Source organism: Callospermophilus lateralis, chromosome 5 (assembly GCF_048772815.1).
Source record: "Callospermophilus lateralis isolate mCalLat2 chromosome 5, mCalLat2.hap1, whole genome shotgun sequence".
NCBI classification, from domain to species: domain Eukaryota; kingdom Metazoa; phylum Chordata; class Mammalia; order Rodentia; family Sciuridae; genus Callospermophilus; species Callospermophilus lateralis.
The window spans coordinates 108476377-108492363 of NC_135309.1; the positions used below are offsets into that span (position 1 = coordinate 108476377).

Below are 15987 nucleotides of genomic sequence, written 5' to 3' on the forward strand. Positions count from 1 at the left end.
TGTCAAAAGTGCATGATGCTTCTTCAGCAGGAAACTTGAAGTCTCAAACCTCTGTGTTCACTGAAATGCATATTATGTGGGATCACAGATCTGAGGCTGTTTTAGAAGGTCATGTTTCAGTGCTGGGTGGTCATCTCCTGCAGTCAGGAATACAAGAAGTAGAAAGAAATAGGAGGAGAAAGGAAGTGTTGGTAGGAGCTCCTCTTTCACTCTGGGTCTGAACACAGGAACTGGAGATGTCTGGTTGCCCCAAGGCTTTTAATGAAATGGAGCATTTATGAGGCTCACCTTCATCATTGCACATTTCATTGTTGATACACCTAAATTCTTCATTGCATTTGATGTCTTTTGCTTTGAGTTCTTCTTTGTTTGAAATAAATAAAATAAGAAAAATGATACAGATGAGAATTCTATTCTGTGTAACTGTGTGCACATTCTTACAGCCCACTGGCACTTTGATCTTATTTTATGTGTTTCTAATATTCTTTACCAGAAATTCCAAGAGAAATATAACAAGAACAAACCTCAGACCATCCATGGAAGTAAGTGATGTGGAAAATGACAAGAACTTTAAAAGTTAATACACACCACACATTTTTCCATTGTTAAAAATATCTCTTGCTTTTGTTTTCTCATTTGCCCAATATTTTTCTTCTTTCATAACATATGCTTGGCGTAATTTTTAGTTAGGCATCAAGGTTAAGAAGGATATCATGTCTCTGACAGTCAGAAAGCTTTTGAATTATATGAACTGTATTATCTTCTGTACTAAAGAGGACTATAAGGAAAAGTTATCATCTGATTGCCTGTTTTCAGATGCCATCTAGTACAATATACTATATTGATTTAATAAGCTTTTGAGAAAAAAGACACTACATTAAATGTACATATGTACACATATTTATCTATGCTGATATGTACCACATTCTTCTTAAGAATGACAAAGTTTGGTGAAAGAAAAAAGGTTTGAGTTTAGAGTCTGTTTTAGAGCCCAAGATTTTTATGAGTCCTTGTTGTCCATTGTCATGGCAACTTGGTGCTTTGACTAGCAATCTTGAAGCTATGTACTCATGAGCACCTTTGGAATGATGGTGAAATTACAAGGTATCTAGAAGTTTTGTTTTTACATTTCAAAATTTGGTGGTTCTGTTTTTTTTTTCCATTGCTGAAATTTAAACAGTGTCTCTTGAAAGTAATTGTGACCTTTGAGAGTTATTTGCATTACATTCAAGATCCAGTCACACTCATGTCTCCTAAGTTTGAAAATGATTTATTTATTGTGAGAGATTTTGCCATTTCTTCTACCTAAAGTTTTATTGCCTGACATGCAGCAGGAATTTTAAGTGCATGGTAACTTTTCATTTCAACGCTATAACAGAATGTGACTGATATTTTGAAAACCACTTCAATTGGGGGATAACTAGGTATGCAAAGTCATGGAAACCTGCCTTTTGGTGTGATATTACACAAGGTTAAGTTAGTGGAGGCAGTAATAGCTGTTATGTCACTTACTCCCTGTGACTTCAGAAGTCTTTCAATCTCAATTTGATAAGGTTAAGTGTGAAAATGAAACGCATCTTAGAATTGATAAGATATCATGTGACCTTCCTCTTGATAATCACGAGAACAAATCACACATGTATAAAATTCCCTGTAATATCCTGATATCTGTGAATTTCCACCTTCCTTGCCTGAAAATATATATACCATGACTCTAATATTATGGGACTGCAATATTTTCTGAGAGTCATTTATGGTTCATATCAAATGTAAATGCATATGTTTATGCCTAGAACATTCTAGAACTGGCCAGAAAAGTATGGAAACACCATTTAGTTTTCAGTATGTGAAAAGAGAGCAGGTTTCCTTTGTCTGGATTTCGTACACCATGAGGAATAATCTCCCCAGCATCATTCCATTCCATTGACAGGCCCTCCCTGTGTGTATCCTTGTTTACACATACAGTGTGCATTCTAGTAACAGTGCTAATAACACCTTGCTTCTATTTAAAGCTCACTTTAAGGAATACAAGCTGTGGTTTATGGGAGAGCTTCCCAGGGTTTCCCCATTCCATTTCCTCTTTTGCTTGTGTCATTCCAAACACCCACAATCTCCAAGTGGAGATGCAGTAGAAGGCCTGAAGCATGGTGTCGGGAGAGCATGAGAAAGAAGGGGAATCTGAAGCGAGTGTCAAGATGTGGCAGGGAGACCAGTTTCAAGTGTGAGCATGCAACACCTTAGAAGTGACTGTTTGAGGGTTTACCCTTCGGGTTTTGAAGTGGCTTTCTTTACTTGTAATTGCTGTCCTCTATCAGAACCACATGAAGTTTCTGCTCTGATTTCCAGGTTCTTCAGTGAGAGATATCCCACAGCCTGGGCTCTCCCTGCACCCCTCTTCGTCCATGCCTATCGGATTGCCAGCTGGAAGGAAGGACACTGCAGGGCAGGTCCATCCATTGTCCAGAAGCGTTCCAGGCACCACATTGGAAAGGTAAGGCTCAGCCTGTTGTCTCACCTTTGTGGCTCAGACAGGCTGCTGGAGCTAACTCCTCTCCCCTTCTTCCCTCCCTTTCAGCTTCAGAAGGTCAGGGACATCCTTGGAATCTGAGGGTGACAGTAATAACTGGCGAAGCAGGTCTCACTCCGATGAGCTGCTACAGTCCGTGGGCTCTTCTCCCTCCACAGAGTCTTTCATGATGGAAGGTGAGGAGAAGATGCATTTCCATTTATTGGTGCTTTTGTGAGCATTTGCTGAAATAAATTTTTTTCTGAAGAATATTCATTTGTTCTTTCTGAAAGAAATCTGTTTCTTGGTGTCTCTTTGCTATAGGCTGTACTTTTAAAAATAAGGGAAATTTAGTTTTAAAGGAAATAATCAGGGAGTAGAGCTCAGGAAATACGTTGCAAATTTTAAATAGACATATTCCCAAAAAGATTAGGCAGTGAACACAGCAAAGAAAATGAAATACATTGTGTGCTTATCACTAAAAAATGTTTTACAGGTATTGATGGATTGAAATGGCTCATACATGAAAATACATACTTTAATTTGTTAATCCTGGTCTTGCCTGGATCTCTGAGATACTTTTCCCCACCTGTTGCATCCTATTCCTAAGGGCATAAAAATATTTTAAAGCATATTTTACAGGTTAGTTTTGAATATGGAGAATTGACTTTTTTTCCAAATTGCATCAGTAAGTGAAGGCAAACCAAACGGAAGGAGAATATTGACAAGAGAGGGTTGGACCCTGTTCCAGGAAACTCTTTCTTTAAATCCTTTGTCATCTCATCTTTATTGTGATGAGTTAAAATCTCTCTAATGAGTGCTATTTAGGGCCAATAAGGGTGAGTTTTCCTGAAGGGCATTTGTTATGTGTGCCTGATTCTATCAGGAAAATCTTTACTCACCTGAGATTCAAATTCTTATGCTCTGCTTTGTGTCTCGCCAAGTCAAGAGCAAACCAAGTAGTCCAGTTCAAAATTCAGTTCTGAGCAAATAGCAAATTAGACTGAAAAAAAAATCAGTGAGCCTGAGGTCCTATAGGCACATTGTGGATTCCAAAGATTTTCTAAAATAGAGCAAGCCAAAATAAACAAAATTACCTTTAATTTTCTCTTTTCCCCCCATAGATACAATCACTACTTTAATATCTGATTCTTCTTTGCTTACATGAAGGCTGTCTTGATTTGGACCATTTCATCCTGGTTCTCAGTGTTTTGATTCCACATGCCAATATTCTGGCTGAGGAGTTTCTGTGTTCATAGCAGCTTTATTTGTTATGCTGAACCTGCAAACAGAACTTGAAAGGTCTGTTTGAGCTGTGTGGTTACTGTGTGTGTTTTCTTTTCTAAACACATATTAGATGTTGTGGATTCTTCTCTGTGGAGTGACCTCAGCAGTGATGCCCGGGAGTTTGAAGCAGAATCCTGGAGTCTTGTGGTGGATCCTTCCTTTTGCAGTAGGCAGGAGAAGGATGTCATTAAAAGACAGGATGTCATTTTTGGTAAGCATTTCAAATATGTCTTGGGGCTGAAGCTGTGTGGTTTCAGAGGCAAAAGCATGGAATCCCAGTTTTACCATTTTCTGGTTGCCTGATCTCAGACAAATGACTTTACTTATCTAGACCTCAGTTTCTCCACCTACAGATTGGAGATAATGAAGTTCAGGTTTAAAAAGTCAATGCGAGGCCCTGTGTTCCATCCTGAGCATTACAAAAAACAAAACAGACGATGACGGTGAGACTTAAATGTGGTGTTGTATGTACCTGGTATGAAACAGGTTTTATTTCTCATACTCTTTTTAGATTTACTTAGGTTTGACCTACACTTTCTTACCTCTTTTATATAAGAGTCACAGTGAACTTTCACGTATTTAACATAGGGGAGACAGGGTTCCTTGATACAGCCTTTGAATGTATGTACCAGGTCCCAAACATATAGATAAGACCATATTCAACTGAGTGCCGCAGTCCTGAGTATAAAATAAAACTGTGGTGAGATTTCATTATTTCATGCTATATGGAGTGGTGTTAGTTAAAATATGGGAAGTTAAATTATAGTGTAATTGGGAAAAAATGAAGTCTTAAAAGAAATTTTAAGTACAAAGTATGTGCTAAACAGTAGTTCAAGAAGATGCCCTACTTTAACAAAGAGCTTTGTAACAGGCTCTTTTTTTCCCTGACCCTGTGTTTGCAAGTTGTCTGCTGAGGAGGCCACCTTCACACGTGCCTCAAGTGACAGGCAGGTCAGGTGAGGGATGAGTGTGCTTTAAAACCTGCCAGGGGCTATGGATGTGGGAGACCATTGGGAAAGAAAGGACTGTCCCTTTTGGTATTTCTTAATCATTTATATTATACTGTCCTTCTTCAATTACCCATGAATTTCACATAGTATTAAAAATAACCTAAGTAATTTGGGTTATGGATGACTACATATAACATGGCTTTTGGCCTCAGAAAGGCAAAATCTGGGCAAAATCCTTCACCCTTTTTTTTCTCTTAAAGATGAGGATAATTGTTCCTATTTGGGGGGTCATAATGGCAAATGGATTAAAGGATTAAATGAAATGATATGGATAAGTGCTTAGTACAGAATGGGCACTAAAAATATGGTGGAAAATAATAATTGTTAAAAGTCAGTGGGTTCCCAGTGAAAGAGAGATTTGTTTATGATAAAGTAATAAAGCTATTTTTAGACTTATTTGCTCTCCAAGGATGATATTTTAGATTTTGTTCTCAAAAAGTACAGTGTTTATTCTGGAAATAAACACCCAGAATTTATATTTCTGGTATTTCCACAGTTATTATTTTCTCTCATGTTGCATTTAAAAAATCAAGATGTAATTCCATATACTAAGATCCCTCACATGCAGTGTACAATATAATGATTTTTTTGTGTGAATTAACAAAGTTATGCTACCATGGAGCCTCATGTAATTCTAGAACATTTGTATTGCTTCAAATGTCTGTGTTACCCCTTCCAGCAGCATCCAGCAACCACTCATCCACTTTTTGTCCCTAAGGACTTGCCTCTTTTAGACATTTAGCAACATATGGTCTTTGCAGTGGCTCCTGCCCCTGAGCATAATGTTTTCAAGGTTCATATTAGTTATAATACATATCAGCACTCCATTCCTTTTTATGACTAGTATTCCTTTTTATTTAATCATATTTTGATGGATATTTTGGGTTGTTTCCACTTTTGGGGTCATGTGTAACTTTATTTTTAACCTTTAGAGGAACTATCAGACTGCCTTATAAAGTGGCAATACCATTTTACCTTCCTACCAGCAATGTATGAGGGTTCCAGTGTTCCACTTTCTCCACATCCTTACCAACCCTTGTTTTTGTCCATCTTTTCTCATTATGTTTATTCTAGTGTGTATGAACTAGTGTCTTATTTTGGTTTTGATTTGCATTTTCCAAATGGCTAATGATATTGAGCATCTTTCCTCCTCCATCTCCTCCTCTTTCTTCTCTTCTCCTTCTCCTTTCCTTTTCCTTCTTCTTGGTGGTGCCGGAGTCTAATCCAGGGCTTTTCACACTAAGCAAGTGTTCTACCACTGAGCCATACCCTTCAGGCCTCTTGAGCATCATTTTATGTGCTGTCAACCATTTGTATACCTATTTGAGAAACATTTATTCAAATCTTTTGCCTATTTAAGTTTTTTTCCCCCATTTTTGAGGTTTTTCCCTATAATCTGGATATAAGTCCCTTATCAGATATGTAATTTAAAAGTTATTTTTCCTATTCTTAGGATCATCTTTTTCACTTTTTTGGGGGGGTTTCCTGTCATTGTGATGTATCATTTTCCTCTACAGAAAGTGGTATTTGGGGAGCATCTTGCAGTAGAAAGAACCTACTATTATCTGCATTGAGGGACTTTATTATATTTAGTTCAAGTAAATTCACCAGTTCACTTGTGCACAATTAATTGTACTTCCAGTCAGTGCAAAAACCAAAGAAAGAAAAAAATAAAGAACCTCCAGCATTCAGATTGCAATGGGCCCTAGTTCCCAGTGGAAGGACCTAAAGTTGCTAGTTAGTTGTAAGGGTTCCAGATATATTTGATCATTATGTATGAGACTTCACTTCCTTATGATTCTTCTTTTATCATCTGGAAAAAAGAAAATAACTTAATATTTTGAGCTTAAGTTAAATGTGAAGCCAACACTGTCTTTTAAGTGTTCCTTGTCCTTTCTAAACATTCCTTCTTTCTTATTTGCATAACATAGAGTGTTGGGCTGCTGATTTGGGACAACAGTGACACTTGTGTTTTAAAGCTTGTTTAGAACATGTTTCTGCTGACGCCTTTCAGAGCTAATGCAAACGGAAATGCATCACATCCAGACCCTGCTCATCATGTCTGAGGTCTTCAGGAAAGGTATGAAGGAGGAGCTGCAGCTGGACCATAGCACTGTGGATAAAATCTTCCCCTGTTTAGATGAGCTGCTCGAAATCCACAGGCATTTCTTCTACTGCATGAAGGAACGCAGACAGGAATCCTGTGTTGACAACGACAAGAATTTTGTGATCAACCAAATTGGAGATATTTTGGTACAACAGGTAAGAAAGGGTTTTCAAACTCTTTACAGAGCTATGAAACCTAAAGAGTTGATTTCATCACAGTTTTTATCAGATGGGTTTGGTTGGTTTTCTTTCATTGAATGTTGGTTTGTAAGATGGTTGTCGGAGAGCTTCCAGCAGCCAATGGCTTGACTCCACTCTGTCACCGAACGGGGCTAGATTATCTCTGACCCCATTGCTGCCTCCACCAGGAGTCACAGTCATAAGTGAATCTCCTGATGAACATCCCACTTAGACCTTTTTGATGTGATGCACTCTCTGATAACACGGCTTCCCAGTGGGACTGTGATGGTCTCACCAATGTCTCCCAGACAAATATTGGCTCATCTCAGGGAGAGCGAGGGAAATCTGTCATCATTAGAGCTCTGGAGCTCATACTTGGGGAACAAGATGAGCAAACCTCACTTCAAGTGCTTGGAATGTTTGAAGCATCAGTGAGAAGGGCTGTGCCCTCTCCTAGTACAGTAATGGCAACCTCCTGCTACTTGACAATGGTGTGTCACTGTCCCCTGTCTCTCTGAAGGACTTATTAAAAAACATGCTCAAGAAAGTTGTGATAACTTTTCTTACGTGATTCCCATATGGTAGGCACTTTTAGAATGCTTTCATGGGTACTTCATTTAACTTTCATGACACTGTGAGGTCAATGCTGTTTTTCCCATTGCATAGGTAGTGACTTTCTTTAGTCATAACACATCTCATAGGTTATATAACTTGGATTTGAATCAAAATCTGCTCTTTGATCAAGACAACCTAAGAATGTGGGGTCTTGGAAAATCCACGATGACATTCATGGGAAGGGTTTGCCAACACTGGACCCTAAGTCCCAGTGAGACAGGGATTCTTATCGATTTGGTTACTACTGTCTTTCAGCACCTAGAGCAGTGCTTGGTACTATGATGTTTATAAATGAATGGGTCACGTCAGGAAAAACATCAGGAATTTTACAGTTGCCGTAAGCACCTGGGGAAAGGCCTGGAGATCTGTCCATAATGGCTTTAGTACAGCTTTTCCTAGGTAGATGCCAAAATGCCATCTTCTCAAACAATGTTTTTGAAGTAGTTTCATCTTGCCATATGTGGCAATGGGATTAAAGCTGTTGTTCTGTATGCTAAAAACAGAGGTGTTAAGTTCATTGATATAAATATGCTGAAATACAAATATTTTTAATGCACAAAAACATAACTTAATATTTGTTGCCCAGTTGCTACAGCTACATATCTAACAATGTATAAGTCTAAATCATAATAACAATTTTTGATCAAAGAGATATCTGCTTTGCAGATTAAAGCCCTAGACCTGTTCTATCCTCCTCATTCACCAGAAAGGTTTGGTGCCAAGTAGCAAGGCTAAGTTAAGCAACTCTAAAGTACTTTGCAAGATGGTTTAAATAAAAATGTCCAAATGTGTCTAAATGAACTTGAAACGAAGTATATTTTAAAATCAAAAGCAAGATTTTGATTTTGTCATTTGAAATTAGTTGCATGTCTGTCTCCTTGATAGAAATAATCATTGTTTTACTGTTTTAATTCTAACAATTTAAGCCATTTTAGTTCTTCAGTTCCTTTCATAGTTAGCAAACATTACACATCTCTATTAGTTCTATATTTATTTAATTTTTGTCAATAAACCTGGGGCCTAAATTGAGAACAAGTTTGGAAAGTTTTCTGTCACAAAGGATGAGCCTGGTGGTCTCTTGGATGAAGCACACACTTCCTTTTGGGGAAAGGACCTTGGTATTCAGAGAAAAGGGTTCTAGTCATTGGCCATGCATAGTGGATGTCAAAAGGGGAACCCTAATAGTTTGTAAATAAAGATATTTACAAACTATTCATCCTCAGATAATGGATTTGACTGTAAAAGAGACAGGCTGTTTAAGAGTGTACAAGAGGTGGGTTTGGGTAAATCCCACAGTCTAACCATGGAAACTTCTTATGATCTCAGAGGCTAGGCTGGAATATGATATGATTTGATCAGTGCAAATTCTTAATGTTGGAGAGAAATTGTGGACAGGAGGAATTTGATCTAAAACAATAGTTTTTCATCTTCAGATACATAAGGATCACTTGGAGATTGTTAAAAATGAGTAATCTATGCTTTAACTCTCAGTGGTTTTGTTTCCTTGGGATTGGGGTGAGGTCTTGGGTATGGCATATCTATTTATTTATTTAGGTACTGGGGGATTGAAGTCCTGGAATGCTTAATATCCCCATCCCTTTTTATTTAGAGACAGGGTCTTACTAAGTTTCTTAGGGCTTTTTAAGTGGCTGAGGCTGGGTTTGAACTTGTGATCCCCCTGCCTCAGCTCCTGAGTTTCTGAGATTACAGGCATGCACCACCATGCCTAGCTAAAATTTTTAATTGTTTTCTCCCCAATGGTAACATCTTGCAAAACTATTATAATATCACAACAAAGATACTGACATGAATACAGTCAAGACACAGAATATTTCTATCACATGGTTTCTTCATCTGGCCTTTATAGTTCTGTGTCCTTTCCTCATGTCCCTACCTTCTCTTTCACTCCTGGCAACCCACTAACCCGTTCTGCTTCATAATTTTGTCATTCCAATAATACTGTGTAAATGAAATTATGTAATTGGGAGTCAGCATTTTTCACTCGGCATAATTCTCTCAAGAAAAATCTTAGTGGTTGTGTATGTCAGTAGTTCATTTCTTTTTATGAGAAATAGTCCATGGTACAGATGTTCCACAGTTTGTTTAATCATTCACCTGTAGAAGGGTGTTTTATTTTTTTTCAGGCTTTGGACTATTATAAGTAAATACACTATAAACATTCATGTACAAATTTTTGTGCAAAGTTAAGTTTTTATTTTTCTGGGATAAATGCCCAGGGTTGCGATTTCTGGATTGTATAGTGGTTGTATATTTAGGAACTGCCAACTGTTTTCTAGAGTGCTTGTACCATTTTGTATTTTCATCAACAATATACCAACAATCCAGCTGCTCTGCATCCTTACCAGCATTTGATGTTGTGACTGTCTTTATTTAGCTCTCCTGAGAGGTATGTAATGATATTTCGTTGTGGTTTAAATTGGATTTCCCTAATGGCTAGTGATGTTGAACATGTTTTCATATGCTTTTTTGTCATCTATATATCCTTTACAGTGAAATGTCTATTCATGCCTTTTGCCCATTTTATAACTGGATTATTTTCTTATTGAATATTGAGATTTTTTTCATATTTGAGATATTAATTTTCTTGTTGAATATATGGTGTGTAAATATTTTCTCAAATTCTTTAACTTGCCTTAATTTTGATGAAGTTCAATGTATCTATTTTTCCCTGTAAGGTTTGTGTTTTTGATTTCAGATCTGAGAACTCTCTATCTAGCTGTAAATCTCAAAGATTTTCTTCAATTTTTTTCCTAAAAGTTTTATTGTTTCATTTTTACATTTAAGTCTATGTTTCATTTTGAGTTTTTGTAAAAAGTTATGAAACTTAGGTTGAGGTTTTCTTTTCTGTTTTTGGGGTATAGACATCCAATTGCTTCAGCATTATTTCTTATTGAATAGGCTATTCTTTCTCTACTGAGTTACTTTTGCACCTTTGTCAAAAATCAGTTGAGTTCCCTAGATTTCTATTCTGTGCCACTCTTTCCATATAGTCTTAATAACTGTACCTATATAATGCATCTTGAAATTGGAAGAAGGTGCCTTATTTTATTATTCTTTAAAAAATTTTTATTCTATTTCCTTTGCCATTTCATATAAATTCTAGGACAGTCTTATCTATATTTATAAAGATATGAAAAGATTGCCTGGATTTTTTTTAAGAATTACATTAAAATTGTATACCAGTTTTGGAGGGAATTGACATCTTTACTAGGTTGAGTCTTCCAATTTGTGAACATGGAATGGCTCTCCCATTTATTTAGTTCTTTGATTTCTTTCATTAGCATTGTGGAGTCTTCAATATACAAGTCCTATATGTTCAATTCTTTAGCAATTGTAACTGGATTAAGGATCACTTTTGAAGTATATGGACCTCAAACATAAATAAAATTAAGCAAAAATGAAAAGATTAGACATAGTGGTATAAATATGAAGTACTTTTCAAGGGGGGATGGAGATATTCTGGTTTCTGTTTCCGTGATCTTCAGTGTGAGCATGTGTATATAGAGCTATCATAGGTTAAAAAACTGGCACTCAAATCAATCAGCTAATTCTCTCAACACCACCCATGACTCTAAGTTGATTCCTGTGCAGATTTTTCTACAGCTACTTTTCTGCAAGTCAGGCTTATTGAAACTTCAAGTCTATATCTCTTCTTCTTATCAATTAATTAGTTGACATTCTGGTTATTCATCATTTTATTTTCATCTGGGCTAAAAATAGCCTGACTCTTGATCCTTTTGAGATGTATGGACACTCAATCTATAAAGGTACTAAAATTACAAATTGAAATCATAAAGTTTCATATGTACACACATACACACACACACACAAAACAACAACAAAAAGAAAATGAAGACAACAAATGGTTTTACTTGGCTGTTTGATTATTAATTCAGTACATATAAAATACATAATCTCATTAGGTTGAACCTCACCACTCAACAACTCCCTTTTATTTTTATTTAAAAAGTGCCTGGGGAGAAGAAGTAATTATGTTCAGAAATTCCATGATGTTTGTTCTTTATTTGCAAAGAATGTTTTGAAATGTAAGAGAATTGAGTGTTCTTTTCTGTGTTTAGAACTTTCTAAATTTGTAAACCAATATTGAAATGTTATTCTTCTCAGTTTTCAGAAGAAAATGCCAGTAAGATGAAGAAAATATACGGTGAATTCTGTAGCCACCACAAAGAAGCTGTTAGCCTTTTTAAAGAACTCCAGCAGAATAAAAAGTTTCAGAATTTTATCAAGGCAAGTAGTGTAAAATTTTATTCCAAAGTGGTAAACCAACACAGGGAAATACTTCATTCTTGTACCTTGTATGATTTAAACAAGTTTCATATCTGGGTTCTAGTTCTCAGGGGAAGGGGAAGGAAGTGGTGGATTTGTGGCAAAGATGGAAAGTCTCTTTTTCTGTTAGTAAAATACTTCTCCCAAATCATTTCTGTTGGTATCTTATATTTGTGAGGTCATGCCCTCCAAATTTCTGAGAATATTTATAGTGTTTTGGGAAGCTATTTCATGCCCTGACAGATTATATAACAGAAAAACCAGAGTAAAAGCAAACATAAAATCCACCATAATATGATACGTAACATCATATAATTTCCTCTATAATATGTGCCTCTAAGCAATATATATTTAAAAATATGATGACATTATCACAAATAAATTAGCAATCCTTCTTTCATATCTTTAAATTTCTCTGTCTATCTCATGAAACCATATTGCTTTAATAAGGATCTGACCATTGTTCACTTGCCGTGTATGGTGGTTATATATCTTAAATCTCCTCTAACTTGAGTGTTCTCCCCTACCCTCTTTTCCAGTTTATTTGTGGAAGAATTTTGTCTTGTAAAGCATGTTGGATTCTAAATTTTTATCTACCATTTTAAGAATGCTACCAGATTCTCCTCTATTTTTTTCCCATGTACATGTGTGTTGAGTAATTGAAATCTGAAGGAATATTTTGAATGTTTAGGAGAAAGTTGCCCTGATTTGAAGAAACTTTAAGCACTGTAATGTGTAACAAGAAATATAGAGGAAGACATGTCAGAAAAACAAATAGTAAACCACAATCTCATCTTCAAAATTAACTTTGATTTCTGATTACTTTTCCACAAGTTTTGCTACTCAGAAATTCTGATAACTTGCTCACTTTGGGAGTTAAAAAAAAATACATCCAAGTAACTTGACATTTCTTGAAATCTTTGAGTCTTGGGGCATTGAAACTAATGGCAGAGTATAAAATTTAAGGACAATGCATCAAGTTTTACTGAATGAAGATAAATATTCTGCTACGTCTGAATAGAATTGTACTGTTGTAGAAATTTTTGTATTATTAAATTTGTACATAAAAAGTAAATGTAAGTAGTAGATAAAATGTATTTTTATTTTAAGCTCCGAAATAGTAATCTTTTGGCTCGTCGCCGAGGAATTCCAGAATGCATTCTCCTGGTCACTCAGCGCATCACAAAATACCCTGTCTTGGTGGAAAGGATATTGCGGTACACCAAGGGTGAGTGGTGACTTCTGGCCTAATATTCGCCTCTCTCCTTTGTTTAAACATACCTGACGTGTCCTACACAGCCGCAAATGTTATGACTTCTGATTCATAAAGATTTTCATGATGAGGAAAATGTGAAAGCCTTAGAATTTGGATTCATTTTGAGAAATTATCTCTAATCATGCAGCTTTCTAACAGTTTCATTTCCTACAAGGATCCCAAACCAAGTGGTCTTCTTCATTCCTTGATCCTGCTTTTCTTTATTGTTTCCCCTTATCTGGACCTTCTTAATACCTCCCTTCCCTCCTCTTCCAATTACCTTCACAGCAGTCTGTTGAAGCAGGATGCTGTCCATCCTACCACAAAACATCCACACTCCCAAGCAATGAATTATTACACTGAGAGTGACTTTATGCAAGAGCTACTTTGACCCTGTCAGTTCATCAGGTACCAGGGAATAACAACATCTGGGTGTCTTTTAAGAAACTATTCATGCACACAGTTGAACTCTGAGCTCCTTGTGGGATTTATCAGGCCTGAACTTGTCTGGTTCATAGCTAGATCTTCAATGTCTAGTGCACTGACTGGCACAGATTAGGCTGTCAATAAGTAAAAACATGTCAGTGCAATGAGTGAATAAATAAAAACACCTAATTCTCAAACTAACTTACTGGTCTTGAGTAAAAATTACTATCAGTGTGGTAGTGCATTATGTTAACAAGGGCATGTATTTGGAATTGTGTGACTATGTATTACCATTGTTTTTGTTTGGTTCTGCTTCTTATTAGTTGGGCAAGTTTCTCCTTTACAAAATGAGAATGATCATCCTAGCCATATGGAATTGTTGTGAGTACTATGTGAGATTGTAAGAGGATGAAGACTAGACTAGCAGAAATAACCTGGCAAAAGCAAAGTGCTCAATAAATGGAACCTGTTATTATTGCCTTTATTATTACCAGTTGACTTAGAAACAGTTTAAATGGTAATGAGATCTTAAATGCCCATTCTATAAAACTCATTTTTTTTTGTAAGAGGTCTAGGTGAGCAGACATACATAATTCATTCTTTTCATTTTATCAGTCACATAAAATTTAGAACTAAATCCAGGCAAAAATTATAGTGTTTGTTTCTTATGTCTCATTCTTATTGCTTCCTATCATTTAATGTACAAGAAAATATAAAAATAATACAAAAAGAAAAGCCTCATAAATTTTATTCTCAGTAAAAGAATGAAAGCAAAATTAAGGCTCTTTAGTTTATATATTCTCTCTTAAGTTTACTATAATAGTATGAGAAATAAAATCTGTCAGATCATGGTAGTCAACTAGTGTTATCAAATTTCTGGTAGAATGAATAAACTAATGTATGTTACAAGCTGTAAGTATAAGTTATGGCCCTTCTCGTATAGTGGCATGATGACCAAATGCAAGCCTTCTCAGGTCAGACCTTACCAATGGTCAGTCACTCCCTGAGCTTGTGAGGACATTGGTTTCCATGACTCTGTTACAGCAGTGTTTCTCAAACTTTATTAGCCATCTCCTTTACCTAGAAACCTTGTTTAGGTGCATATCCTGAATAAGTAGGTCTGGGGAAGAGCCCAAGGCAAGCATTTTTAAAAGGATTCCCAGGGAGGCCCATGCTGTCCACTTTGGGTAACTAAGCTTTGCAAGAAGTAATTTATCAAAAGACAGCCTCTTCCTGACCTTTCCTTGACCTCGTAATTCAACTCTGATTTTCTCTACTTGGCTTTTCTAGTAGTGAAACAGGCTTTTTAGAAATTAGAACCTTTTGTGGGGGAGGAACTCTTGTGCAGTTCAAGTAGTGAGGTGCGTTCTTTGACAGGCAGCGAGGGGAAAAAAATCTTCCTTGAAAGATGGGCATCAGGATCTGCTCCTTGAGGTTTTCTGATCAGACCCTCCCAAACCTATGAAGATGTTTAGATCCTGGAAATATTCAGACCCTTTTGAGGGTTGATTCCCATTCCTTACTGACTGCTCATTCTAGGATATATTCCTGCAGCTCTAGCCTCTAGAGAGTCTTTGGTTTCTCTTCCAGTTTTTCTTTTGTCCTCTCCTCTTTAGCCCTTGAGTTCCAGCCACCTCAGTAAACATCATCTAGGTGACCTTATCATCAAATACAGAAAAGAGCTCATTTCACTTCTCGTGGCTCCAGAAGGCTATTTCAGAAACTCCTCCAGAGTGCTTCCTAAGGTGATACAGAAATGACAGCAGGTGGCCAGGGGTTAAAAGTGTAACTACTGCAATTGATAATCATTTGCTCTGGTGACATGAACATGACTGACTTGCCCATTAAGCATCGTATTTGGGTCTCTTGGAAATATATTAATTTGTTTCACAGAAGAAAAAAAATGTTACGTCAAAGAAAATGTTGAAATTATAATGTGAATATATTCATAGGTATGCCAACATGGCTATAAAACACAGTTTTGAATGTTATTTTTGTGGAAGAAGGGATCCAGGAAGCCAAATGAATCTGAAGTCCACTCAGGTTATCCGTGGCTGAGTTTGTAAGAAGATGGAGACTAGATGCCACGGTTGGCTTCAGTTGTTGGAAACTTGGTGCAGGAATTACTAGACTGCTGTGTCTAGGAAGGTGTAAGGAAGCCCTGATTTGGCTGTGACACATTCCCTGCTATAGAGGATAGAACTCAGCTATCTTATTGTCACTGAAAACACATTTAATAAGCAAATCTTTTATAATCATGTATTCTAATGTTTCTTTTTGGGGGTGGGAAGTGC

General features: G+C 36.6%; 1 protein-coding gene across 1 annotated transcript in view; it reads left to right on the plus strand.

Annotated features, from left to right (window-relative positions):
• Arhgef28 (Rho guanine nucleotide exchange factor 28) overlaps nt 1–15987 on the plus strand; it is a 290628-nt gene that overhangs the window by 218495 nt on the left and 56146 nt on the right. The window contains exons 18-24 of the mRNA XM_076857144.2: nt 494–542; nt 2347–2491; nt 2576–2703; nt 3864–4004; nt 6818–7065; nt 11851–11973; nt 13123–13240. Coding sequence (XP_076713259.2) covers nt 494–542; nt 2347–2491; nt 2576–2703; nt 3864–4004; nt 6818–7065; nt 11851–11973; nt 13123–13240 — 952 coding nt within the window. The remainder of the gene's footprint in view (nt 1–493; nt 543–2346; nt 2492–2575; nt 2704–3863; nt 4005–6817; nt 7066–11850; nt 11974–13122; nt 13241–15987) is intronic.